This window comes from Mangifera indica, chromosome 1, assembly GCF_011075055.1.
Source record: "Mangifera indica cultivar Alphonso chromosome 1, CATAS_Mindica_2.1, whole genome shotgun sequence".
In the NCBI taxonomy this organism is placed as follows: domain Eukaryota; kingdom Viridiplantae; phylum Streptophyta; class Magnoliopsida; order Sapindales; family Anacardiaceae; genus Mangifera; species Mangifera indica.
In genome coordinates this window covers 16569302-16596431 of record NC_058137.1, presented here as the reverse complement: position 1 = coordinate 16596431, position 27130 = coordinate 16569302, and the positions used below count along the sequence as shown (strand labels likewise).

Sequence of the window (27130 nt, the reverse complement as noted above, 5' to 3'; positions counted from 1 at the left end):
AAATAAGACTCTAACGTTGTTTGAGAATTTATATTAGATATAATTTACCATCCATTATCAGATTTTTTGAACCATTGATAGGTGCTCTTTTTACTACATTTGCAGGTTGTCACTTTAATAAAACAACATTATCACCTCTAGGAAAAAAGAAAATACCTCATAAAGTTAGATACAAACTCACTCGATGCTTACCTACTATATATCATCTAGATCCTTGCATATATTAAAGTGAAACTAAAGTATAAAGAATAGTACATTCATAAACCATTGTCAACCAAATTTCTAATGCATTTGTGGATAAGACAAAAGTGACAAGATCACATATACTAGCTGCTAATGCATTAGCAATAATTAATGTGACTATTGAACAATCCGTTTGAGTTGTGATTGATCAATCTACTGCATGCTAGAAACACGATAAACTTGTTGGATCGAAGGACATTGTCCCTCGAAAATGAAAGACACAGAATCATACAAATATCAATTATAGTGATCTTAAAATGATTGAAAAATCCATACTTATTAATATTTCTCCAAAAGAGATTATGGTCCCTAAAAAGGCCAAAGCCCCTAAAATAGAACAAACTCTTGAAATAGAGGAAAATAAGAACATAGAAACCACTATAAATTATGTTTATACAAGAGAGATATGAAATCATAAAACAATTAATATTAATGGTGTATTCTCATTCGCAGAAGCTACTGAAATTATGAGTGATGATGATTTTGAGCCATTTATTGTGGACGGGTGTAAACAAAGACATAATTGACCTAAATGAGAAGTAATAATTCGAGCAAAATTAGCTTTACTTGCAAAATATCAATTGTTTGGGTTTATAGTCCCAATATCTAAGGACAGACAACCTGTTGGATATAAATAGGTATTTGTGAGAAAAATGAAATTGCTAGATATAAGATAAGACTTGTGGCCTAAAACTTTTCCCAAAAGCTGAGTATAGACTTTGATTAAACATATTCACCTATGATAGATATAATCACATTCAAATATTTAATATACTTAACAGTCTTAGAAAAATTAGATATGTGTCTAATTGATGTAGTTACCATTTATTTATATATAAATTTAGATACTGAAATATATATTAAACTCTTTGAAGGATTTAAATTATGTGAAGCAAAAAGGGTCAATCTAAGACACATGTACTCAATCAAGTTACAAAGATTATTGTATTGATTAAAATAATCCAAACAAATATGGTATAATCGTCTCAGTGAATACTTGATAAAAGCGGGGTATATGAATGACCCTATATACTCATATGTCTTTATAAAAAGGTCAGAATCGAGATTTTTCATTATAACAGTATATGTTGATGATATAAATTTAATTGGGACTCATGAAAAGCTTAAAACTATTGCCAAATACTTGGAAAAAGAATTCGAGATGAAAGATTTAGAGAAAACAAAATATTGTCTTAGCATGCAGATCGAACACAATTCAAATAGAATACCTATCTAGTAGTCAACATATATTGAAAAATTGCTAAAAGGCTTTAATATAGATCCGGTTCACCCTTTGAGCACTTCAATAGTCGTTTGGTCTCTTGATCTAAAAAAAAATGAAAGGATACTTGATCCTAAAGTAACTTATCTTAATGCCATTGATATCCGATTATATTTGACCCAATCCACTAGATCGGATATATCTTTCGTAGTGAATTTATTGACCCAATTTAGCTTTACACTAACTCCTCTCCATTAGAACGGCATCAAAAATATACTTCTTTACTTATATGAACTTGAGATTTGTGATTATTTTATTTTGTCAAATTATTTAAAAATCCTAGTTTGGTTGAATATGCAGATACTAGTTTTTTTTTTTTATAAAGCTTGCTCACAGATGGGATATTTTTTCACTTATAATGACACAATAATACCATGACGCTCCACCAAACAGACTTTGGTTGCAACATCTTTAAATCATTTAAAGATTTTAGCTCTTCATAAAGCCAATCAAGAATACATATGGTTATGGTTTGTCATCCATCACATCCAAAATACATGTAGTTTTTTCCTATAGGCCAAAGGACTATTTGCAACCCAAGGTATGATGTTTTCCTAAGTTTCTCCCCGTTAACTTTGAAAATCTCATTTACCCACCCATGGGCGGTTAAAATTAATGATTTTAAATGCAAAATCATCATTTTGTCTGTATTATTAGAAATAAACTTAAATTTGATTTTATTTTCCCCCCTAAACCCTAAAAATTAATAATCTCCCCTAACCCAAGTTTTCAAAAATAGTATTTTCACCCCTAGAGTTTTCAATTTTTCATATTCAAATTTTTAACGTCATTTCTTCCTTTCCGACAACCTCTAGGTGACGCCTCTTCCTCTTTGATGTAGCTTTCTTTTGACGGTTCCCCTAGGTATGGTCGTTGACAAAGATGACACGTCTTTGTCTAGAGACGAAGACTCTTCATTGATGAAGATCGTCTTCATCTCTAGATGAAGACAATTCGTCTTTGTCGACAATCATGCCTAGGGGAATTGCCGAAAGAAGGTCACATTAGAGAGGAAGAGGCATTGCCTGAAGGTCGTCAAAGAGGAAAAAACTACACCAGAAATTTGAATTTCACATGAAATCTATCTTATATGATTAACATGGCATGACACACAGACATAGCCTTACCATACACAACTATGTGTCATTGAAAACTCACAGTTTGACTTTCAGTCCACATTAACTCAGCCAAATAACAATCATATTCATGTATAAAAACTATATTACCCTTAAAGCGCACCTGTGAGTGTTACAATACATTATTCAACCTAACAACTATTTCAACTCTTCCAACACATTTCATCTATAAATAAGAGTGATTTCAAGTTAGAAAAGGTTAGTAACCATATTGAAACATTCTGTAGTAAATTCTTTTTAAAACTAAGACCTTTACTTTCTTTCACTAAGCTCAATCTTATACCCTTGTGAGAGTTTTTGTATTAAACTTGAGTATTCAACCTTTGAAAGGCATTTTCACACTCTAAACTTGTAGTTAATCCATTGTGGGTGAAATCTCAAATCAATTATTGTATCTGAAAAAAATCTCGGATAAGTTAGTGTATTAGTTTAAGTGTTTAATGAAACTTTAAGTCGGTTTCTTGAGGAAGTGGATGTAAGAGGCTTGAAAGAGAAAGCATCGAACCATAATAAACACTGAGCATCTTTTTTCCCTTCTCTATTTATTTTTAGATATTATAAATAACTTGTGTTTAAATTTTTAAAAGATCCCATTCATCCCCCTCTAGGATCACTTTAGCCATTAAAGGGTTTTTCACATGCCTTAGGAATGATCATTCATATGATTTGTCATATGATTTTCCCAATTTTATCATACTTGTAACAGGTGCTCCACCCTCCTGTAATGCCCTTTCATGAGTCTGTATATATATAAAAACTATTTTGTGAACTATATAGATTTTTTACACGTATAAAAATTTCAAACACATTTACATCTTTCTTAAGGGTAACTAAGTAGATGAATATCATCCATCTCTATAATGATTCAAGCATAGTGACATGAGCATTTACTGGAATTACCCTATGATAAACTAAACCTTCATGACTTCACTAGAGTCAAATTTCACACTTTGATCCATTCATAAAATATGTGGACTCCTTTCAACATTAATTGTTGTATCAAACTCAAGATCTTCCATCTGAATATCATCCACCTTTCAACATATATTGTTCCTCATAATGCTTTTTTTTTTTAATTTTGCTCTTATTTCCTTACAACTGATCATCATATATAAGGTGTCACATGATTTATTTTTCTAATTAACACTATCAAACATTTGATGTCATGATCATCTTGGATCTTGTAAGGCAATCCATTTATTAAGTTTTCAACATTAATTCTTATATGGATATGTTTTCGTTTTAGATTGATTCTTAAATGAAAGCTCAAAGCCTCAACCAATTCTTCGTAAGTAGTTTCTTATTCAATTATCAACAATTTGTGATTCCTATCAGTATATCTAGTTGTGTTATCATCTTTGGATATCTTCTACCCTCCATACCACATCATAAATTAATTTTGACCATTTTTTTAAAAAAGTAAATCTCTTGCAATTAACGAAACAAATTTGGTTATAGCAACATATGCCAGAGTTAGACACGTCAATTGGGTCAGGCTAAAACACGAAAATAAAGCCCGACATGAAAAGACCCAGCATGACATTGTAGCATGTCGGGCCAAGCCTATAAGCCTATCGGGCCAAGCCTATAGGCCTATCGGGCTGGGCTTAAGGCTTTAGTATTAAGGCCATAGGCTGCCCCAGCCCAGCACGGTGTAAAAATTAAAAATAAAAAACAATTTTTTTCTTCTGGCGCAAGTCTCTCCAACACAAAAGCAAAACAGCTTCTAGTAGAAGCAAAATCTGCTTTTGCCACTTGGTGTCGTTACTTTTGTCAGCTTCTACCACTTGGCAGAAGTCGTTCTGCTTCTACCAAACGATAGAAGCTAGTAGAAGCAACGATTTTTGCCTTGTGACAGAAGCTAGAACGACTTTTACCTTTTATGGCATAAGTCGTTGGCCTCTTCAACGACTATTGACTTGCTTAATTTTTTTTTTTAATTTTAATTTATAAACCCATTCAATTTTTCTTCATTTTCACTTTCATTTACAAATCTCTCAATAGTTCAATCTCAATCATTTTATTATATTTTTAATCTTATTTTCTCTTATCAACTCTCTTTTGGAAAATATCTGAATTCGTAAATAATAATTTTTTATGTTTATAATTTTATTTTTATTTTTATTTTATCATTACAAAATATTACAAATGGATCTAATATCAAATGAATTCAATCTATTTGAATATTATCATGCTGGTGTTGATGATATTTTTGATTATGCACAAGGTGGAATAAGTGGAGCACCAACAGGTGAAAGTGATACAAGTACAAGTTCACATTATTCGATCAAGAGGAAAAGAAAACAAACGTCAATGGTGTGGAAGCACTTCAATCGAATAGAGGAAACAATAGGAGGAAAGTTAATTCATCGAGCAATATGTAAAAATTGTGATTCTCATTTAACATGTGCAAGTACAAGTGGAACGAGACATCTTCGTCGACATATTACTGATTACTGTAAAAAAATTCCACGTGAGCTTGGAGAACAAAAACAAATTACATCTACCCGATCACGATCCGTTGGTCCAGGTGCCACTTCAACAGGAGGTCTGAGTGGTTTCAGAAATATGAGTGAAATGTTGACTTTTACATATGATCAAATGAAGATGCAACACTACATAGTCAGGTACGTAGATGTTTTTGATCAACCTTTTAGTTTTGTAAAAGATAAAATTTTAGAATGGATGATGCAAAATAGTATTCAACTAGCATTTAGAAGAATTTCTATGTCAACTCTTAGGTCAGATATATTGAGAAATTATGAATTAATGAAAATAAAAATTATTGGAGAATTAAATAATTTTAATAGTGTTATTTCAATAACTTCTAATTTATGCACTACTACAAATTAACATATAAGGTATCTTTGTGCAACTATCCATTATATTAATTTTGATTACCAGTTATGCAATAAAATTATTTTATTTAGAAATTTAGAATATCCGCATGATAGTCTTACAATTTATTGTGCATTAGCAAATATTTTTAAGGAATATAAAATTAATAATTTTATTTTTTCAATTACTTTTGATAATGCTAAAAATAATGATAAAATTATTGAATATATATATAATCATTTATCTTCACCATTTAATGGAAAATTATTTCGTATTAGGTGTGAATGTCATATTATTAATTTAATTGCTCAAGAAGGCTTGAGCTTGACTAAAAAACGTTTAGAAGTAATTAAACATGTCATTGTATATATTTCATCATCCCCATCACGGGTACACAAATATCATCAATTATATAGATCAATAAGATTGAGAAGAAAAAAATTAAAAATAGATACTAAAACTAGGTGTAATTCAACATATCTTATATTGAAAGCATACGAAAGGTATAAAGTTCTTATAATACGATACTTCAATACCCAACCAAAAGATTTGATGGATTTTTTTTGACAGATCAAGATTGAAAAATAGCTATGGCTCTAGTGAACTTGTTAAAGTCATTGAAGACACCCATAGATTATTGTTCAGGTGTGTATTATTTAACAACTTGTTCTCTAATATATAATATAGTAGAAATAAGTGATATTTTTAAAGAACATATGTATCATCACTCTGATCATACTTTCTAGAATATATATATGTAAATGAAACAAAAATTTTAAAAATATTAGAGTGAAATTCATTTACTTTGTTCTACAACTATTGTTTTAAATTCTTACAAAATTTATTTGATGTTATTAATGAAAATTTGTCAATTAATAGCAATATTAATTCTATTGAATATGTTCAAGATTTTTTACTTGATATGTATAATATTTATGAACAAAAATATGGAAGAATTGAACAAAGTTTTGCACTAGAGATAAGTTTCAGTAGCTCAGGTAAAAAAAAATCATGCATATGGTCTCTATTTCGCAAAGGTAAACAACCTGTCAATTAAAGTACAAATTATAGTCAATTTTATAATTATATCAATATTAACCATTATCCAAAATTTGTTTAAAGATATAATGCTAAAAAATTAGATATTTTGGCATGGTGGAAAGACAAGGCATAAATTTTTTCTGTGCTTGCTGTCATAGCTTGAGATCTACTAATACCACTGGTGTCAACTGTAGTATCGAAATCCGCTTTTAGTGTAGGTGGATGTGTGTTGGATGATAGACGATTTAATTTACATCCAAATATGGTTGAGGCAATAATGTGTATGAAAGATTGGGTCAAAGCCGATTTCAAATTATAAAATCGCGTGGAAAAATATATCTTTGAAGAATTAAAAAAATTAGATGTAGAAGATGAATAGACAAATGTTGTATATTATATATATATATTTTATTGATGTTTTATAATTTATATAATATATAAATTAATTTATTTGTACTATGTTATCAATTTATAATATTTTTTATCATGTAACCATGATATTCTTCTATCATAAGTGAGAAATTATAAATAAAATATTTGAGGTACTGCCTTCGGTTTTAATAATTCAAAAATAATTTGTATTTAAAAATTTTAATTAAAAATTTGTTAAAAATTATTATTTAAATGAGTTGGCTCAGCCCGATTAAAGCCCAACCCAGCCCAATTAAAGTCTGACTCAATTAAGGCCTAACCTAGCCTAATTAATGCCTATTATTATATGGGTCAGACCTTAGACCTTTATATATCAATGAGTCGGCTCGCCTTGAAGGCCGATTACTGTTTGGGTCTCGAGGGGAGCCCAACCCGTTGCTCGATGGGCCGAGCTGGAGCCGGCCAAGCATGGCCCATTGATACCTCTGCCAAAGCATACAAATATACAGTGATGAAATATCTCTGCATATTCACCACACTTTTCATGATGAAATATATTTCTAAAATATCAAAAGCCCTTTAATTTTTATATATTTCAAATAAATTCCAAAAATTAAAAAATTTCATTTTATCCCATTTGCATCAATCCTGCCTACCCTGCCTAGAACACTCTTGCCCTTAGTTTCTTATGATTTTTTTTCCTAAATTATAATTCAATATAAAATCAATTTTTCATATTAATATAGATTTGAAGTAAATAAATTATTCTTTAAAATTAAGATTAATTAAGAATTGACAAAATATTGATGTTAAATCGATCACCCCTATCATTTTTACTTAAGAATTTCACATATTTTATATAAAATTTAACTTTAGAATATATAAACGAAGTTAAAAATTATACTCATAAGTCAAATTAATAACAATAATTAAGATAAAACTAAAAAATATAGGTTAATAGTGAAAAAAGAAGAGTGTAAACTATTTCTATTTAAAATTTTGGTTATAATTCTTACAAAAAATAACCCAATAAGATGTTTACTTAGATTAAAATGATTTTGTTTTTAGAGTTTTTTTAAAAAAAAAATTTAACTGTTTAGGCGTAATTGTGGATGAAAAAAATCTTTCAATGGTTATGAATCTTGAAATTATAGATCATAAATAAGGGCAAAATGGATATTTTGTTAGACTCAATTAAGGTAGTTTACTTAATAAAAAAATCTGATCCACTTAAATAGATTCTTACAGCACGGCGCTGACGAGTAGACTTAATGTTGGTTACGGCAAAGGTCTATTTCGCACCCAAGTTTTAGCATAAACTCAAAAATATATTCATAATAGTTAAAAAGTTTAAGTATCTATCGATGAATTAATTTTTGTTAAAATTTTTTATTAGAGAAAAAAATAAAATCGTTATTTTACGATTAAACTCTAAAATCTTAAAAATTCATATCATTTCCTCCAAGATTAAGTTTTGAAAAGTAATTTTTTTCTCTTTCAAATTTTCTGTTGAATGACAATTACTTTCTCTCTCTCTCAATGTTGACTCTCTCCAACGCCTTCTCTCCATTCAAAGTTTTTCCCTCCAATTGGAATCCAAAGATATCCCTTTGTCTAGATGACGTTAGAGAAATTATCATTGTTTGGATGATGACAATGCATCCAGACCAAGGGCAAATGCTTGAGACGATGAACCCTTGGTCCGGAGGTGTCGTTGTTGTTTAGACGATGACAATTCCTCTGGACGATGCCTTCATCATCTAGACGAAGAGTTTCATCTAGATTTTTCAAATTCAGATGACATCAGTTGGAGAGAGAGAGCTTTAGATAGAGAGAAGACACCGAAAGGAGGAAGCGGTTATCGTTTGATAGGAAATTTGAAAGAGGAAAAATATCACTTTTTTAAAACCTAATCTTAGAGAAAAATTATTTGCTTTTTAAATCAAAGAGAAAAAATAATATAAATTTTAGAATTAAATAATGATTTTATCATTTTCTTTAACAGAAAATTTTAACAAAAGTTCGTTTAAAAGTTTGTTTATGAACGAGTATTTGAGTTTTTTAACTATTAGGGGTACTCCGGGGTTAGGACAAAACTTGGATGGGAATATCTTTTGGCCTATTGGTCATATGGAAAGACAGTCACGTTGGTCCCAGGAGATAACCCGTTCGCCGATTTCTCAAAGCACTGTTAACGGAACTACCCCTTGCCTTTCATTCTCTCTTAGCAGTCAGCGCCTCGTCGTGTAAGCTTTGGTGCTCTATCTGAAACTGAAACTGTATACGGAGCAAAGTCTGGTACGGAAGAAGATGTTGAATTATGAAGAATCCGTTAACTTATTCGCAATGCTGAAAGTGGACCAAAAGCCGGTGGAGGAGATAGTCTCCGATTTCATATCCAAATTCTCTCGCCAGCGTCACTTCGCCATTTGTTACTCTCTCTCTCTTTTGCTAGAGGTAATAATTTACTTTTCTTCTCGCTTTTGTTATTCCTGTATTGTTTAGGGTTTTCGAATCAACTTATTCTTCAAGATTTTGTGACCTATTGAGATATTAATTTTGGAGCCATTTTGGCTAGGGTTTTTATTTGTATTTTCATATGTGATTAAAATCTTGAGTATAGAAATTTTTGTTAGTGACTGAACTACTGGGCGAGAAGTTCACCATATCATAACGAGTTCTTTGCTTTTGGCGGTTTGCCTGAATTTGTTGTAGATAGTGGCTTAGTCTTGTCCAATGTGTGGTTGGTGGGAGTAATGGGCTAAGGCTAAGATTTTTGGAGATCATTTTGGGTGTGAAAGGCTGCTTTCTGTGGTCTTTGCGATACATTTGTAAGCTTTCATCTTGGCATAATGCTTCTGTTGTTAGGATGAAGGGGATGGGATATTAAGCTCTGCAGGAACCTGAGAATAGATGGTTTACAGTTTGCTGATCATCTAAACCTGATAGGAGTCATCTCAATTGATAATATGAGGGAGGATAACAGAACTATGGCTTGGATTAGTCTTGTATCTTTTCTTCTGTTGTTAGGACTACTTCTACCCATTATTGTTTACTCCAGAACTCCTTTTACTTGTCTTGATTTAGTTTTTCAATTGTTTGAGTTGTCATGACCTACAACTACATAAGCTTTGTGTGAATAGTTGCTAACCCTTTTGTAAATCTTTTTTCTTTTGAATTCTTTTATCTATCAATTTTAATGAATGTGCAAATAACATAAAGGAAGGGCTTCTTTTGAATAATATTTTGTTTGTCTTAATAGTTTTCAAAGCTACAGCCATCCTAACTCTGATCACCTTGTTAGGAACTTTAGTTTTTTAAATCACTCTTGATGGTGTCTCGAAAGAGCTGTAGTAGGAGATTCTACAAGACTGTTGAAAAACAATTTGTACAAACTTATCCAATAGGTTGGAAGTCATACCTCCTGAACTTCCTTCAATTCATTTAGAGGAATACTCACAATTCTAGAGTTCAGCACGTTGATGATACATCTTCCCATTTAGATTTTTATAAAATTTAAGGTTCCATTCCCAATAAGATAAGCAAACATTCACCATGTTAGCATACAAGGATTATGTCAATAGTCTCCCCGTACAACCTTGGAAAGACTTGATAGATTGCTGCTTTTCGCAATGAAATATCTTTCCTTAATCTGATTTTCTGCCCATATGCCTCTCCTATCTGGTAGAAGGAAAAAAAGTACAAGCTGCAACATGAAATTTTTGTGTCATTGTTAATGCTATTTTATTTACTTCATCAGTTTCTAGCAGATGACGTTTTAAAAAGCTATTGAATTCTTTAGGTTATGTTTTATTTTTGCAAGAACATTATTGATCACCTAATGCCCTTCTAAAATCGGAAAAGATTTTGAGGCCCTTAATGGGCTTCTTTTTCAGTTCAAAGTTGTTTAAATATAAATTTAAGAGGTCTTGCCAAACAAATAATATAAGCTGTTTATAGATGGATATCATTCTAAAAGAGTAAATCTTATATCAAATAGAAGATTTAATTTTTTTGGTTTATTCTATCTATAAAGATAATATAGTTAGGCACACTTTTTTGGGGTTGGATCTTGCTGTGTTCTGGTTAAAAATTAAGTTTATTGTTGAAAAAATGTTGTTTCCATCTCTGTCAAATGAGTATGGGATTGGCATTTCTTTGTTGGTCATATATAAGAGTTGAGTTTCTGTTTTTATTATTGTTGTTATTATGCTTTTGCTGTTTCTCTTATCATCCTCTTACTATAAGTTTTTCTATGGTAGCTTGCTAACCAATTGATTATTTAAATTGTAGGATAAGAAGGCACTGAATGCAACTGAACGTTTAGTTGCATTTTCCATTCTACATCAGGGTTATTCTTCCCAAAAGAATTCTGCAAACCCATTTATATCTTTAATAGTAAATGTAAGTTAATTTGTTATTTTTTGTAATAGTGTCTATTAAGTAAGTTTATCAATCTTTGATTGGTGCTTTATGGAGAGTAGGCCATGTATGGCTTGGGTGTAATTATAGTGGTGTCTAATGTTTCGCTTAATTTTTCTTAATTTATTTTCTCATAATTTTCATGGTCTGTTTATGTTAAATGTATGAATATGTTGGTCCTTTCATGACAATGTCCCATTTTTCTTGCTTTTGGATAGATGATGTGATCCCTTCATGTATATATTTATTTGTGTTTTTTGCAGTCTGCATGTGATGATGAAGCGGAAAAGTATGAGAGGGCATTTATTCTCCAGTTGTTAAACTCTGGCAGCTCTAGTAGTAGTAACGAGGTTTTACTTTCTTTATTAGCCTATAATTTATCATGTTAAGGGATATTTTTTCAAAGTTGCTAATGCTGTGTTGCTATGGGAGTGACTAAACTTTTTAAAGGAACTTAGGAGCATATTGCAAACAAATGAGGGATGCACTTATGAAAAATTTTATTAGACAGAATATATCTTCAATAGTGTTGTTTGGGAATTTTGTGTAATTTAGAAGCAACTTATGAGTTGAAGAATTTATACATTGTATTGCATGGAATCATGAGCTTTGATCATGTGTCAGAGATGTTTATGCCTGAATATCAAAACTTGGTGTATTGGCAGGGACTGAAGTGGATTGGAGTTTTTAGATTTTTATTTTTCGCTTGGTATTACATAGAGTTGTAAATTTATTTGCATTCTTCTCTTGTCCAATAATGTATTATTTTAACATGGTAGTTTTATTGTTGGTTATGTATCTAACATTCTTAAGACTTTGCACTCCAGGCACCAAAGAATTCCAGTTTTCTGAAATGCTCCACTAGAGTTGCATCAATTTATCTTTCAACTTATTTAGTTGGTCAGATGATGTTTGATTATTGTGACTAAGTATAATGTTGAGTTGATGACAAACTTGACATGTAATTTCCATTTTTTTTGTCATGCCCATAAACATTTTAATTATTTTTCTATTAATAACTCTTGTCAAGGGGTTACTGAATTATTTTATTCTCTTGTATCAGTTTCTTAAACAGTCAGTTGCTGACTACATCAAAGGTTTTGATTCTTCATCTCATGTAAGTTTCATATATATGGACATTGTGTTCCTATTTACCTTTTTCATTTGGGCCTAATAACTTAAGATATTTCTTAAAAATTATGTTTTTTCCCCATCGGTTGATATTTCGTTTTATTTGGTTACTGCCAGTCTTTCCCTGAACGAGAATGGTTGCAACAACAATATTGTGATAAAGTACATTCGGAACCATACAATTCTTTGTGTAGAAATGCTGTTGTGAAAAATCTGTTGCCAGACCCTGATGTACCCCGTGGCTGTGATGCAAATTCACCAGAGTACGTCTTTCGGGGTGGCAAGACTGTTATGAGACATTTATTTTCTTTTTCACTTATATTTTAGAGTCTATTTAAGCTTTTCCAATGGGTTTGTATTTATTTTTATTTCTTTTGTTCATAATGCCATTGAGGGTCCCATTTTAGGTTTGATGTGCAAACTGGAGCCAAACCTAAACTGGGAGTTGGGGATCGAGACGAGGCTGTCACTGAATTGTTGGCAAATCTTTCATTGAAAGGCTTAAATCCTCAATGGATTAGGCCTCGTCCACCAAGGTTCCCTGTTTTGGATGGAGAGGTATGACATTTTTGAAAATATTCATTATTATGACATTGGTTCTATAATTGTTTTCTTAAACGTATCTTGCCATTGTACAGCTTGAGTGGCTTATTCCTGATAACAATCATGAGCTTGTTTGGGATCACAATATGTGTGCTGATACTAGTAGAGGAGCTGCAGTTCGGGACTTGATCGCTAGAGCTTTAAAAGGACCCTTACAGCCTACACAATATGAGGTTCTAACATATATTTTACATTATACAAACACATTGTACCTCCTTCACACCTCATCATTTTATTTATTTAAAATTCTAATGGTAATACATCGGAGCATGGTATATTCTATGCACATGTTTCACTGGTTTGACTAAGTTTATGAGTTTATAATGAGATTTTTTTGAAACTTACATGTTCCATACTACAAATAGGTATTTAGCTCAATTACATGTAACTTTTCCTCTCAAATAAGACTAATCTCCTGTGACTATTAGTTAATATGATCTTTTTAGTGCTAGACTATAGGTATAAACATTGTTGTACTGGGTTAAGTAGATGAATCATGATGCATAAATTCTGTTTTTTATAGGAAAATTCCGTTCTGGTTTGAATAATTTCTTCCACACTTTTCTATTTATCCATTAAGGAAATTTCTACAAAGATGCTGTAGAAATTACAGAAATACAATCTGTACAAAAAAGAACTAAATGAAAGAAAGAAAAGGGAGGTACAATATAACCATTATTCTTTTCCTAATATACTAAATCAATATTTTCTAAAATTAGTGCGAGTCAAATCTTCCAATAGAATCAAATCTTTTAACACTCCCCTGTAGCTGGTAATATATGGCTAATCATTTCCAACTTGTGTATTAATGATTCAAAATTTGGTTCCAGTATAACTTTGGTCAAAATGTTTGTTACTTATGCTATAGATGGAATGTATGTTAGTTTGATTCTTACTTTTTCAATTTTTCTCTTGATAAAATTTATGTCCATTCTTACTTGCTTCATTTCATCATACTAAACTGAGTTATGCACTATATTAATAGCAGATTTCCTAGCACTATAGAGAACAATAGGATTGTTCTCAGATAGCTATAAGTCCTCAAGGATTCTTTGAACCATATCAACTCAAAATTTTTTGAGCAATTGCCCTAAATTGAGCCTTAAGACTATGTTGGGCAACCAGGGACTGCTTTTTGCTTCACCAAGCTACTAAATTACCCCATAGTTTTGTACAAAAACTTGAGGTGGAGCGGCTATCTTGTTGTGAACTAGCCCAATTTGCGTTAACAAAGCCAACTATCTCTTTGTTCTCACTCTTTTGAAACTGCAATCCCTTCTCATAAGTCCCTTTTAAGTATTTTAGAATATGCATGGCTGCATTAAAGTGTGTTTGAGTAAGAGAATGTATATATTGGTTTGCCACACTAACGAAATAAGCAAGATTGGGTTGAGTAAGAGATAAATTGATTAACTTTCCTATCAACCTTTGGTATCTCCCTTTTTCTACTGGAGCAACATCTTTTTTACACTTTCAATTTCTGCCCAAAGGTATTTTTGTTGGTTTACTCCCTAACATTCTTATTTCTCTTAGGAGTCAAGAGTATATTTCTTTTGAGAAATAAAGATCCCTTCTTTGCTCCTTGATATCTCCATTCCGAGAAAGTATCTCATAGAACATAGGTTTTAAACTTTGAATTCTATCTTCAAATATTTTTTGAGGTTCATTATCTCTGTATTGTCGTCACCTATAATTATGATATCATCTACATAGACGATTAATACAAATATCTTAGTACTATAATTAGTTTTTATAAATCTTTTGAACCATGTTCTTGGTGATTGTTCTCGACCAAATGGTGTTTTCTTTAGTTTTGTAAAGTCTCCCAATTTTGTCTTTTTCTTCAAATCTTGGTGGTATACTTATTAATGTTTCATTAAGATCACCATTCAAGAAAACATTTATAATATCAAATTTTATGATCTCCCAATTATGGCTTGTGTAAATCCATGTGCCACCAACCTTGCTTTGTACCATTTAATGTTGCCATCAACTTTGTATTTAACTGTGAAGACTCCTTTGCACCATATAGTCTTCTTAATTTTAGGTAAATCTATCACATCCTATGTACTATTGTCAATTAAGGCTTTCATTTCTTCATGACTTGCTACACTCCACTTTGGATTATTCAAAGCTTCCTAAACATCCCTTATTATATTTACTCTATCAACTACTTTAGGAAATGCTCTAAAATAGGTAGACAATTGAAAATATGTAATAAAATTGGTAAGTGAGTGTTTAGTGCATGATTGCACCACTTTTTTTGGAGCCATGGGAAGATCCAAATTGGCTGTTGTTAATGGGTTCTCCTTAGGACTTTTCTCTGGTTTGGACGTTTGGCAATGCTTAGGAACTAGCTTAGGTCTTTTGGAGTAAACTATAATTGATTTCTCAAGATCGAATCTTGGCTTCTAATCAATCATTTGTTTGGGTTTAGGTATGGTTTCTAGTCACTCAAGTAATAGTTCAATTCCAGTTGTTATGACTTTAGTTGGCGTAAGTGAATGTTCAATTCCATTGGTTAAGTGTGTGATAGAGGATTCTTGACTTGGAAAGGTAAGAGAAATCAATAATGATATTGTAGGATCCTAATGTGACTATTCACTTGATTTCTCACCCTGAAGAAGAGTATTGGGTTAGTAGGGTTTTTCTTCAATAAAAGAGACATCTCAGGTGACAAAGAATTTGCTGGTAGATGGACAATAGAATTTGCATTCTCATTGGGTTGGTAAATATTCATTAAATATACATTTTAATGCTTTACATTGAAAATGTATGGCGATGGTTATTATGGTTATGGACATATGCACCCAAATACTTTCGATGGGAAAGAATTTAGTATTCAAAGATAAGGGTAATGGGTTAAAATAACATTTAGAGGAGTTCAAAATTCATGGACTTTTGAAGGTAATCAATTGATTAGGTAAGAAGTTGTAAGGATAGTGTCACCTTGACTGAAACGAGGGACAAAGCCAGAAAACATCATAATACAGGTAGTTCATAGTTGTTAAAAGTGAAAAGCACCTAAAAGCGATGTGGGATTGCATTGCCTAAGCAAAAAAAGAGAAGCGAAAGCTTTGCTTTTGCACCAAAAGCGATAAAAAAATAATAATAAAAATAAAATATAATAAAGACTGATCACTAAAATTTCAGAGAATAATATTATAGATGAAGTCTCAAAAGCACAAATTGATTTTTATATGAAAACATGAAAGAATGTTAAAACTCTTCAATGTACATAAATTTTTATCAAATATGTATTTTAATTGAAATCAAAGTATTTATCTTCATCATTGAATGTCACATCTTATTTTTTATTATCAAAATTTTCATCTCTGATTTCATCTATTTCTTTATCAAAACATTCTTTTTCATCTGAGGACTTGTATTCTAAAACCTCCTTTTCCTTAGATATTGACTTATGGTTATATTAAAAAAAAAAAAAAGATTTTGGCCTTTTTTGCTGTGGGTTCAGCCCCACCAATGCAAGGACTTGTAGTACCTCTTGTAACATGAATAGGTTTGTCAAGCTCACTAGCCCTAGCAACATTTCCCCATGTTAAAGAATCATCTTCAAACACCAATTCATCATCACCATCAATGTCATTTGCACCCTCCATTTGCCCCATCAGCCATTCATTACTTTCATCAATTGTATTAAGCAAAATTGGGTCTATGCTATCGATAATTGAATGTTGACGTTACAATACTCAATTGTATTTTGCAAAGACTAAATTATTTAATCTTTGTTGTGCTAATTTATTTCTCTTCTTGTTATGAACCTGTATATATATGAAATACATATTGATTAGTACACATATTAAAAAGTAAATGAGAGTAGGATAATATATATTGAATGATTATGTAAGTATAACTAATTAATACTTACATGGTCAAACACAGCCCAATTCCTTTTACAGCCATAAGCATTACATGTGAGGTTAAAAATTTTGACAACAAATTTTTGCAAATGTGGACAACTCGATCCATAAACATTCCACCACTCAGCTGGTGATTTTGTTTCTTTATGTTTGACAACGAGATTTATCCCAAATAAACCTCCACCTCTCCTATACAAGGATAACTCATCACTGATTTTATCTTGCTCATCCGTGGTTGGGACCAATCTTTGCAAGCATTTATACAAACCATTTATGACCTTAGTATCTACTTCCATCCTATCAGGGTTAGCGTAATAGAATTTGGGATTTAAATAATACCTTGCTATGTTCAATGGGTGATGAAGCTAGCAATCCCATCTACGATTAGTCATCTCAAGTACATGTTCATACTTATGTTTTTCATCTTCTTTGAAAGATTTTATAGTTGTTTCTTTAACCCTTACCATAGCCTCATATATATATCCCATTGCAATTTTTCTTTCACCATCAACTAAATGGAACACTCCAACAAGAGGACCAAATAGCTTCAAAATATAAGGGATATTATTTCATATTGTAGACTGGATGACCAATGATGTAGTTCTTTTTCCAATTGATTCCTCTGCCCATCTACTGTGTGTCCATTCCTCTGATGTAAATATTTTCCTCAAATTATTTTTCTGTTGATAAATGTGTTGCAATGTCAAAAATGTTATTGCAAATCTTGTAATAGCTAACCTAAATAACTCTTTAATCCCTATGAATTGTCTCATCATATATTCCACGTCAGACTGATTATAGATATATCCATTGAGAGCAATAGCTTTTTTCATAGTTCTTGTAATAACAGACAATTTTCTAATATTAGATTAATGCAATATGTCACGCAAGGTGTGAAATATAAATAAGTCCTCTTAGCTTGTAACAATTTTCCTGAAAAACAAATAAGATATTCAAATTACATGTAAATTTCAATATATGAGGATTGATTGGAAAAAATAAACAAAAGTTCAAAATTTAAACTCTTACCAACTAATATGTTGTTCGATGCATTGTCAATTACAAATTGAACTACATGTTGTGCACCACTCTTCTCCACCACCGAATCAAACAATTCAAATAATTTCTCTTGTTTTTGCATATGCAAAAGCATCAACAGACTCAATGTAATCCGCTAGGGGAATTCACCAAAAAAATTATTAGAGTCCTATGAGTTTTATCTGTCCATCCATCACCAAAAAAATAATTGGGTGGTTTCATCTCAACTTCATGTTGCCAAATTGACTTAATCATAGCCTTAAAATTAGGATAATTCACGACATTAAAAGCTATGTCTGCATCATACATCCACCTAGCAATATCTTGACAAACCTTTTCCCTTAATTCCTTTTTGTAGGCTTCATTTATAGTAGATTGTCTCATCGCATCTTTCTTTTTATTTTGCCCTATTTTGGTGGAGTTTTTAGCCATGTAAGCATCCATACGACCTTTAATATTAGATCGTTGATTGAAGCTGCTATTTTGATAAAAATATTTACTCGCACCACTTGAAATTTTCTTTGCAGAAGAGATGATATCATCTTCGTCATCGTTATCTCCCAAACGATCAACATCATTTATATCAGTAAACAAGTTCAGTGTCTAGGTGATCATTAATGAACTCAACATGTCCTGGTGATCATTTTTCTTGACTTTGGATTTTTCTTTCATTAAATAAACCCAACATGTCCTGGTGATCATTAATGAATATGACAAACTAACGGTTATCATTTAAGTTCAATGTTCATGTTGGACCCCAAATATTATTATGGATCAAATGAAAAGGTTTAAGAGGTTTAAATGTATGAATTGGATAATGGGTATGAGTCTATTTAACAAGCATACAAGATTCACATTCAAAGGACAAATTTTCTTTGTTGGTAAACAAATGTGGATCCAATGACCTTAAATATGGAAAACTAGGGTGATTAAGTTTTTTACGCTAAAGTGTTACCTCTTAATTAGAGAAAGCTGAAAAGAAGATTTTCCTTGAGCTTCATTTGTTAAGTAATAATTAAGGTTGTCTAGTTCTTTAGCACTGCTAATTGTCCAAAGATCAGCCCTCTCCGAAGATCGGTCTTGAAATACACAATAAGAAGGAAAAAATCTCACTATATAGTGCATATCCTTGGCTAACCTACTTTTCTAAAAAAGATTGCACTTGAGCTTTGGAACATGCAAATTGAGTTTGAAAGTGAAGTTTGACGAGAGAATTTTCCCTTTCCTTCTTCGGGGATGTTTCACCATTTGCGAGTGACACCTTCAAACTTCCATCACATTTTATATGGTTTACCATTTTCTCCATAGACCCAGTTAAATGATTAGATGCTCTTGTGTCTACCATCCAACAGTTTGCATAAATTGTTTTAGATAAAAAATTACCTATATGAACCATAGGGGCTATGGAATTCTGGGAAGTCGAGTTCTCTACTCCTTTGGCCATTTATTGTTTGATTTAAGAGTTGCTGAAGTAAAGTGACCTGTTCAAAAGACAAGTTCAAGGGATTACCTTTTTTGGGTTTGATGTTATTTATGTCCATGTCTGGCATGAAAAGTCTGTTGTACTCCAATTATTCTGGGACTATGAGATTGTATTTGATATTTGTAGGAGCTACATGGCTAATCTAATATTTCCTAGGACTATGGGATTGTATATGATATTTTTATGAGCTACATGAGTGTATTTGATAATTGTTGGAACTATGGGGGTGTGTTTGATAGTTTCAAGATATAAAAGGGTATAATTGATATTTTCTCTCAGGCAACACCAAATTTGGAAATTTTCGGCAATGACAGATGTGATGAAGATAGGTCAACAATATCTGGTCAGAGAGTTTCCAACATCAATAGTCTGATCAGCAGTTTTTGGGCCAAATCTTAAAGGTTTCGGCAACGACAGAGATAAATAGTTTTTGACATCGACAGTGGTAGATTTGCAATTTTGGGAAAATCTCCAATTTTCCAGTGGCAACAGAGTCTTACCAGTAGTTTCTGAGGTCAGAGTGGCTTTGGTAGGTTTCCAACAATTTCTGCGTCAGAGGTGGTTTAGTGGCAGGTTCCTGGCAAGTCTAAGGTTTGAAGTAATTTTTCTGCGGCTTCCGGTTGTTTCTGGGGTCAGAGGTGGTTTTCCCACAGGTTTTTGGTAAACTTATGATTTTCTGGCAAGTCTTGAACAAGCTTAAAGGCATTTGGCAAATCTCCGACAGGTTTATAGGGTCCTCCTAGTAAAAACTTGTAGACAGATTTAAAAAAAAAAAATCATAAACCACTATATAGAGGTTTCTGATTTGAATAATTTCTTCCGTATTTTTCTATTTTCCATCAAAGGAATTTATACAAATATGTTATAGAAATTAAGGAAATACAATCTGTACAAAATGGAAATAAATCAAAGAAAGAAAGGGAAAATACAATATTTCAATTATTCTTTTCCTAATATATTGACTTAATCAATATTTTGTGAAATTAACATGAATTAAATCTTCAACCAGAATCAGACCTTCTAAGATAAAGAAATTCTGAAATGTTATTGCTTGTAAGATATTTATATTAAGACCTAGTAAGCTTGTGGAGAGGATGAATTGAAGTTCTAGTTGATGCTGATGTCCTGATGTTTTTGTGGCCAATATGTATTGTAATGACACCTAAATAGCTTTTTCCCAGGGGATTGCAGATAGTGTTTCCTTAGCTACTCAATCATCATTAATTACTAAAAATTAAAAATAGAACTGTTAAATGCAATAAAAAATTGAAAATTATTACACATTTTGTATATTAAGTAAGGATTAAACAAAATGATGGATCTTGATGCATAATCATTTATTTATTTTTGTGGAAGTCTTTAACCATCTATACTGAATTTAGGCATTTTTTTCCTGTCATCTTGCATTTGTGAAACCAATTTAATTCAAGAAATTGTTTACTACCATAATAGGGCCACACAAGAACATTGGAATCTACTTACCATCTATTTATTTTGGTGTTCATTTAGTGAAAGGTTTAGTTTTCATTCTGAGTCAAGTTTGATGTACCTTGTGGTTTCCCATATTGAGTTTATCAGCTTTTGGTGCACTGGTTTGGTGTGAGCTTTTTCCAAAAGAAGAGCATTGTTGAAACCTCTTTAATGAATTATTTCTTCTTTTGTTCATTGGTTTGAGGAAACCCAGGATTGGGCAAGAATCCTAAAGCAGGGGCAGGAGAAAGAAATCCAGGGCAAAGAAAAGGCATTAATTATATACTTTTTGCATTGAAGTGAATAAGAAATAGCTATAAAGCAGCTACATTATTTTAGCAGAGCAGTGGTATTGGAAAAGTCCTCAGAATATATGGACTGAGCATTAAGATGTATACCACTTGGAAGCCTATTCATGGATCATCTACCATCCTACTCCTTAACCATTATCAGTAACCAGTTGTTGATAGCAATAAATTAAGTGACATTGAGCTTGATCTATTTTATTCGGAAAACTGCAGATTTTTTATCAAATGGCATGCTCAATGTTCCTTCAAGTATTCAGTTACATGGCATATGATATGGTTGTTGTATAAATTGAAGGTACCACAAAACAATGTTAAAAAAAAACTGCTAAGAATTTGTCACCCTGTAACAAATAGTTACTCACCTCTGCCACCAAAGAATGATGGAAGAAAGTAAAGTCACGGACCATAAGTTGAAGCCAATTATGGAAAATAAGTAGATGCCATGTGACTTCTTCATGGCTATTGTGAAATGATCATATCTGCTCCTCCCTCTCTTACAAGACTAACAGTGTGGATTTTGAGATAATGGCATTTCTTTCCTCAAAATATTCTCTATGGAATAACATTTAGGATCTGTTTGGAAATTTCTTTTTAGAGTGCAAGTTTTTGTTGAGAATGAGGTTTTGATTTACTGCTAGGCAGTTTATAGAATTTTTGGAGGCATGAGAATATTGTTTAGAAAGGAAGGATGATGAATTTGAAATAATTAGCTGATATAAATTGATTGTCCACTGGTATGACCTAGGTTCATATGCATTAAGAATCAATTTATAGTGAATTTTATTGTCAGATTATGTAAACTGGCTAGTTTTTATATTGCATTAATTATGGAACTTCAAGAGAAATAAAATAAAAATTTAAATCAATTGGAATATTATGAAACATTTGTCTTTTGGGTTCTCTTTCATTGTGGCAGTTTGAATTTCTAGTTTGAATTATGTTTTTCTAAGAATTTACTAAATTATCCTGTAAATTTATGTTAATATTTTAAATGTTATTTATGGTTATTCAATGTGATTCTAGGTGCTGTTACAATTGATTTCTCGGCTACTAGTGTATCTTTTTATTTGGCCAGCAGAATTTTGATTATGTTGGAGGCTAATATGAGGGCTATGACAAAGGGAACAAATTCTGAATGCAAAACTTAATTGTTGAAGAACTTGCTTGCTCACTTTTATTACTTGAAATTTGTTCTTGAGTCTTCTTTCCATTGTTCTTCTAAAGTATTCTATGTATTGCCCCAAGTTTCTGTTCTTTTGCACTACAACTAAGGGTTTGTATTCTCTTGGGTTTAAAATCCAAACTAAAAGCCAACACTGTGAATCCTGGACAGTTGAATTATTGTATCACTAATATCATGACCTATATTAATTGCCCACACCTCTAAACATCATTGCGATCATTTTAGCTGTCACCGGCTGTGCCATCATAACCACTGTTGCCATTGTAAATGTTACTGTTCTAAATGTTACCATACTCATTTTATCCTGTGTATGGTGATGATTGTTTTCTTCACAATTGTCTATCTCATGTCATCCACCATAATTGCAGTCACTGACATCATCACTGAAGAAGCTATTACTAGAATATACATTCTATTAAGCTGGCACATCTTTAATGTCATATCCAAGGTTTTATCATCTCCATCAACATTGCAATAGTAGTGCCTTCTCTGTATCGTTCCAATTTTATTGGATGGCTCCGACAGACTATAGCAGTGCCTTCTCTGTACCTTTACCACAACCACAACTATCATTGTCATCACTGTCACTCTTACTGCATGTCTCTTTTAGTATCTTCCATTTTATAATCAATATCAAACTATATTTGAAATCTGAAGTGATGAAGAATAAGGTTTATTGGTGGGTTTCTAGGTCATTATCTTTCCAGTCCTTGACCAATTAGAATTGCAAACAGAAGAGGACAGAAATCTCTTTCATGTTTCATCATTCTGTTGTCATTAGGAAGCAAGGGAAATAGCTTGAACAATAGTTCATTTCTTTGATGATACCATCTTATTTACATTTAAATGCACAAACGTTATTTACAATGAGTTTAAGCTATTAGACTGATCGAGCCCTCTGTCTGCAGCACTTTCAAGAAGGAAGCATAGCAAACTATTCATTTAACTTACTGTATCAATAGGTTGAAAAGATAAAAAAAGCTAAAGTTGTCCTTTTTCTTTTCCAGCAAGTTGTAGTGGAGTTGGCAAATGATCCAAAGCTTGTATATCACTGTGGACTGACGCCAAGGAAACTACCAGTATGTCATGATAATCCCATGGTTTTTTTCTTATATATGCATAATTTAACATGCACTTATGTTTCGAGGCCTCTTCTCTTGATATCAGGAGTTGGTGGAAAACAATCCACTAATTGCGGTTGATGTTCTTACAAAGTTAATAAATTCGCCTGAAATTTCAGAGTATGTTTTTGTTGTATTAATTAATTTTTTTCTTCTATCATAGTCAAAGTGTTGTACTTAGTTTTATATCTGAAATTTATGATTCCTAGTTGTATGTGTGCACAGGTATTATACGGTTCTTGTCAATATGGACATGAGTCTACATTCAATGGAAGTTGTAAACAGGCTAACAACAGCTGTTGAACTTCCAAAGGAATTTGTTCGCATGTACATAACTAACTGTATATCATCTTGTCAGAACGTCAAGGTAATCCTCTTTGCTATGTTTTCCTTTTTTTTTTTTTTTACTCTAATTGTTTAAACGTATATAAAGCATTGTGTAACGAAGATAGTAAACTTGATACCTGCTTTGTTTTGCTGGATTAAGGGTAGTGGATTTGAACTAATTGGTCAATTAAATAGGGGGAGTTGCAAGCAGATAAGTGGCCTACCAATATCTCTTATACACTTAAAAGAAAATCTACCAGCTAAACTAGTTTTTACCCACAGGAGGACATGACAGGAAAAAAGAATAAGTTAAAAAATAGACAGTATACAGTTTTAAGGAAGATGAGATCAGAATGCGGGAAACATTGCAAAAGAAGTTCCTTAGTATTTTATCTAAGGATTTATGCATTTGGCTTTTTAATTAATATTGTGATTCATTGGTATTGCAAACAGGCCTTTGTATTTTATCAGTGCATTGAGTGTTGTTTTTCTGTTCATTCTTACTTCCAATCCAAAGTATCAAATCTCATTGTGGCAAATTATTTGGGAAGGACAATATCTTTTGTTGTGAAAAATCCCTTGTGGGGAAATACCATAGGACCGCATCCAACCTAGCAATACTCCACTATGAAATAGTGATTAAACATTTTATTTACAGTTTCTCCCTAGCAGTGTTGGACCATATCCCTCACAAAAGCCTAGCTCAGGAATTATTAACAGCTTTTACCTTTAGTGGTTTCATCTTGCATCTTTCTTCCTCTTAACATCGTCCATTTTTCTCCAATAAGGATTTTTTATTCTTTTGCTTTGTTCCTCACAAGCCTTCTCCACGTGTAGCTTGATGACTTTGGACAAGTAGAAGCCATTTGTAATGAAGTTTGATTTACGCAGACAAGCCTCAAGCTTTATCTTTCTTGTAATGTTAGTAACGTAGAATACTGCCCTTGGATAATGCAGAGAATGTGTGTGCTTGTACAAAATGAATCATAGCAATACACTCAAACCATTCTGCTTGTACAGATTATGTGGTAAGTTGCAGAGAAAATGTCTTCCTCATTATACTCATTTAAATCATCTTCTTTCCTGTCCAAATAACCTAAAATAAATTAGTGACCTGAAATTCACAGCTCATTACCGCACCATTTTTTCTACATGCGGTGAAAGCATAAACATCGTCCAACAATCATTGCAGCACAGGTTTTCAGAATCACCTAAAATAAATTAGTTACCTCATTCAATTTATACTAAAGGAGGAACAACGGGTCTATGTCATCCATTACACTTCAACAATTCATGCACTTACAAAACAAACAAATGTTGAGACTTCTTTGAAAATTTTCACAAGTATGTATTTGATCATGAGCCGGGTTCAAGCTAGAAGCTGTAGGTGGTACTTTGTTTTCTGGTTTAAACATAATCAAAGGAATCTTGAAATTTATACAGTGTCAGTGAGAGATCTCAAATGCAAGAGAGTTCACATAGTGATGTTTGGTGGTAGGTCTACCTAGAAGTTTGGTCCTTGTGAATTAAATATTAAAATTTTATGCATTGAAGTTCTAAGACTGTTGAAGTTTTGTTAAAGTTGTGGACTGTCCGAAGTTGTGATGGATGCATGGTGCCTATTGAATAGTTGATCTTTCATGCAGCAACTTACATAGAATGTTAGTTGATTTGGGATCTTTAACTAAAATTTTCGGCATAAAACTTTGGTACAGTTTTAACTTTCTTGCCTTACCTATTTTATTCAATGGTTAAAAACTTAAGTCATGGTCACATTTATTGTTGTCAAATCATTAATGCTTTATATCTTTGGATCAGGATAAACAAGTCTAGAATTTAAGGGTTTAAACCAAAACATTCTGGAAAATGTTCTTGAGTCCTATATTTCTTACACAATTACCAACCTAAATTATGAGCCCTTAGATTAATACATTTGAGTGGTTGAGATTAAAATTACTGATCATTTTCATGATGCATTATTTGTATTAGTTGCATCAAATATCGATTATTCAAATATGCTGATCTAATTACTTGAAAGTTGTGTCATAAATGTCCTGGAACCTCCCCCAAACATCCTTTTATTTATATAGTTTGTTAGAGTTTCACAAATCTTTATGCTATTTTTCAGGATAAGTACATGCAGAACAGACTGGTACGGCTTGTTTGTGTTTTCTTACAGAGTCTAATCCGAAATAAAATTATTGATGGTGAGTTTCTCTTTGCCGTATCATTTCTTTTTTCCCTTAGTTATAATATTGTGTCATAGCAGTTACTATAATAATTTTGGGCTGCATATAAGCATGATTTTTTTTTTTTTAAAGTTAAATGAAAATTGAAGTTGTGAAAAACGGAGTAAGAAATTACTGATCAAGCTACCTGTGTGTCTGTATGTATTTTTATGCGCTGAGGGAAGATTTTTGTTTGTGAAAATACTCTGTTGATTGGATAAACTACTAGATGCATGATTATTTTGTTGACTTCACATTCTTGTATAAATACATTGGTAGCCAGTAAAAAAGTACAGCACTTGTATTAATGTGTGTTGAAGCAATTGTTTCTGATTCTCACCCATTATGATTTTGTCGTTGCAGTTAAGGATCTTTTCATTGAAGTTCAAGCATTTTGCATTGAGTTTTCTCGAATTAGAGAGGCAGCAATATTATTTAGGCTTCTGAAGAACCTGGGCTTCGATTTGATTGAATGAAGACTGAAATTCTTAGTTGGTCCTGCAGTATCTCATTTCTAATCTTTTCTGGGTTGGTTAATTATAACATTAGTAATAAGTTGTGTGTTAAGTTTCCATCAGTTGTCAAAGTTTAGGAATCCAATTTGGTGAGCTATTTATGCAATAAGATAGATAATTTCATCATACAGGTTTAGGACCTTTCTGTTGATTATGTTTAATTTAAGTATTAGCAGGTGGCTGCTTAGTTTGCATATGGTTTTTTAAAACAAAGCTTAGGAAGGAAACTTTAAATGCATTTCTTTGCACCATTGAATTGAATTGAAATTGACATAATTATACTTTTTCTATTTCTGGACAAAAATATCCTTGTTTGTAAACAAATTTCTATTTACTCTTTTAGCCGAAATCTATTTAGTTGACTTTATATTTATCTCTCTACTTTCACTCCACTTTTATATTGAGGGGCAATTTCGAAAAAAAAAAAAAAGAGTATTTTCCTGTATAAAATGCTATAATGAAAAAGATGTGGTAAAAAAAACGTATAAGCGGAATAAAATAAAGTTAA

General features: G+C 31.9%; 1 protein-coding gene and 1 long non-coding RNA gene across 2 annotated transcripts; both read left to right on the top strand.

Annotated features, from left to right (window-relative positions):
* The first annotated feature begins 9040 nt into the window (after positions 1-9040).
* Positions 9041-26883, top strand: LOC123221818 (CCR4-NOT transcription complex subunit 11-like). The gene is made up of 12 exons (XM_044644742.1): positions 9041-9369; positions 11206-11316; positions 11598-11684; positions 12398-12451; positions 12583-12728; positions 12873-13023; positions 13104-13241; positions 23439-23510; positions 23599-23672; positions 23778-23919; positions 26008-26086; positions 26471-26883. Exons 1-12 carry the CDS (start codon positions 9223-9225, stop codon positions 26581-26583), a joined length of 1314 nt encoding a protein of 437 aa, XP_044500677.1. The 5' UTR covers positions 9041-9222; the 3' UTR covers positions 26584-26883.
* LOC123221828 lies at positions 13253-19883 on the top strand. Its single transcript, XR_006503296.1, has 3 exons — positions 13253-18419; positions 18515-18594; positions 19750-19883. It is a non-coding gene; the product is annotated as an uncharacterized LOC123221828 (long non-coding RNA).
* Positions 26884-27130: the final 247 nt, after the last annotated feature.

Excerpts from the sequence above, each read along its gene's own strand:
- LOC123221818 (XM_044644742.1), top strand. The coding sequence starts at position 9,223 with ATGTTGAATTATGAAGAATCCGTTAACTTATTCGCAATGCTGAAAGTG. Across the intron at positions 12,729-12,872 it reads TGTGATGCAAATTCACCAGA|GTTTGATGTGCAAACTGGAG; the intron begins GTACGTCTTTCG and ends GTCCCATTTTAG. Across the intron at positions 23,673-23,777 it reads AATTCGCCTGAAATTTCAGA|GTATTATACGGTTCTTGTCA; the intron begins GTATGTTTTTGT and ends ATGTGTGCACAG.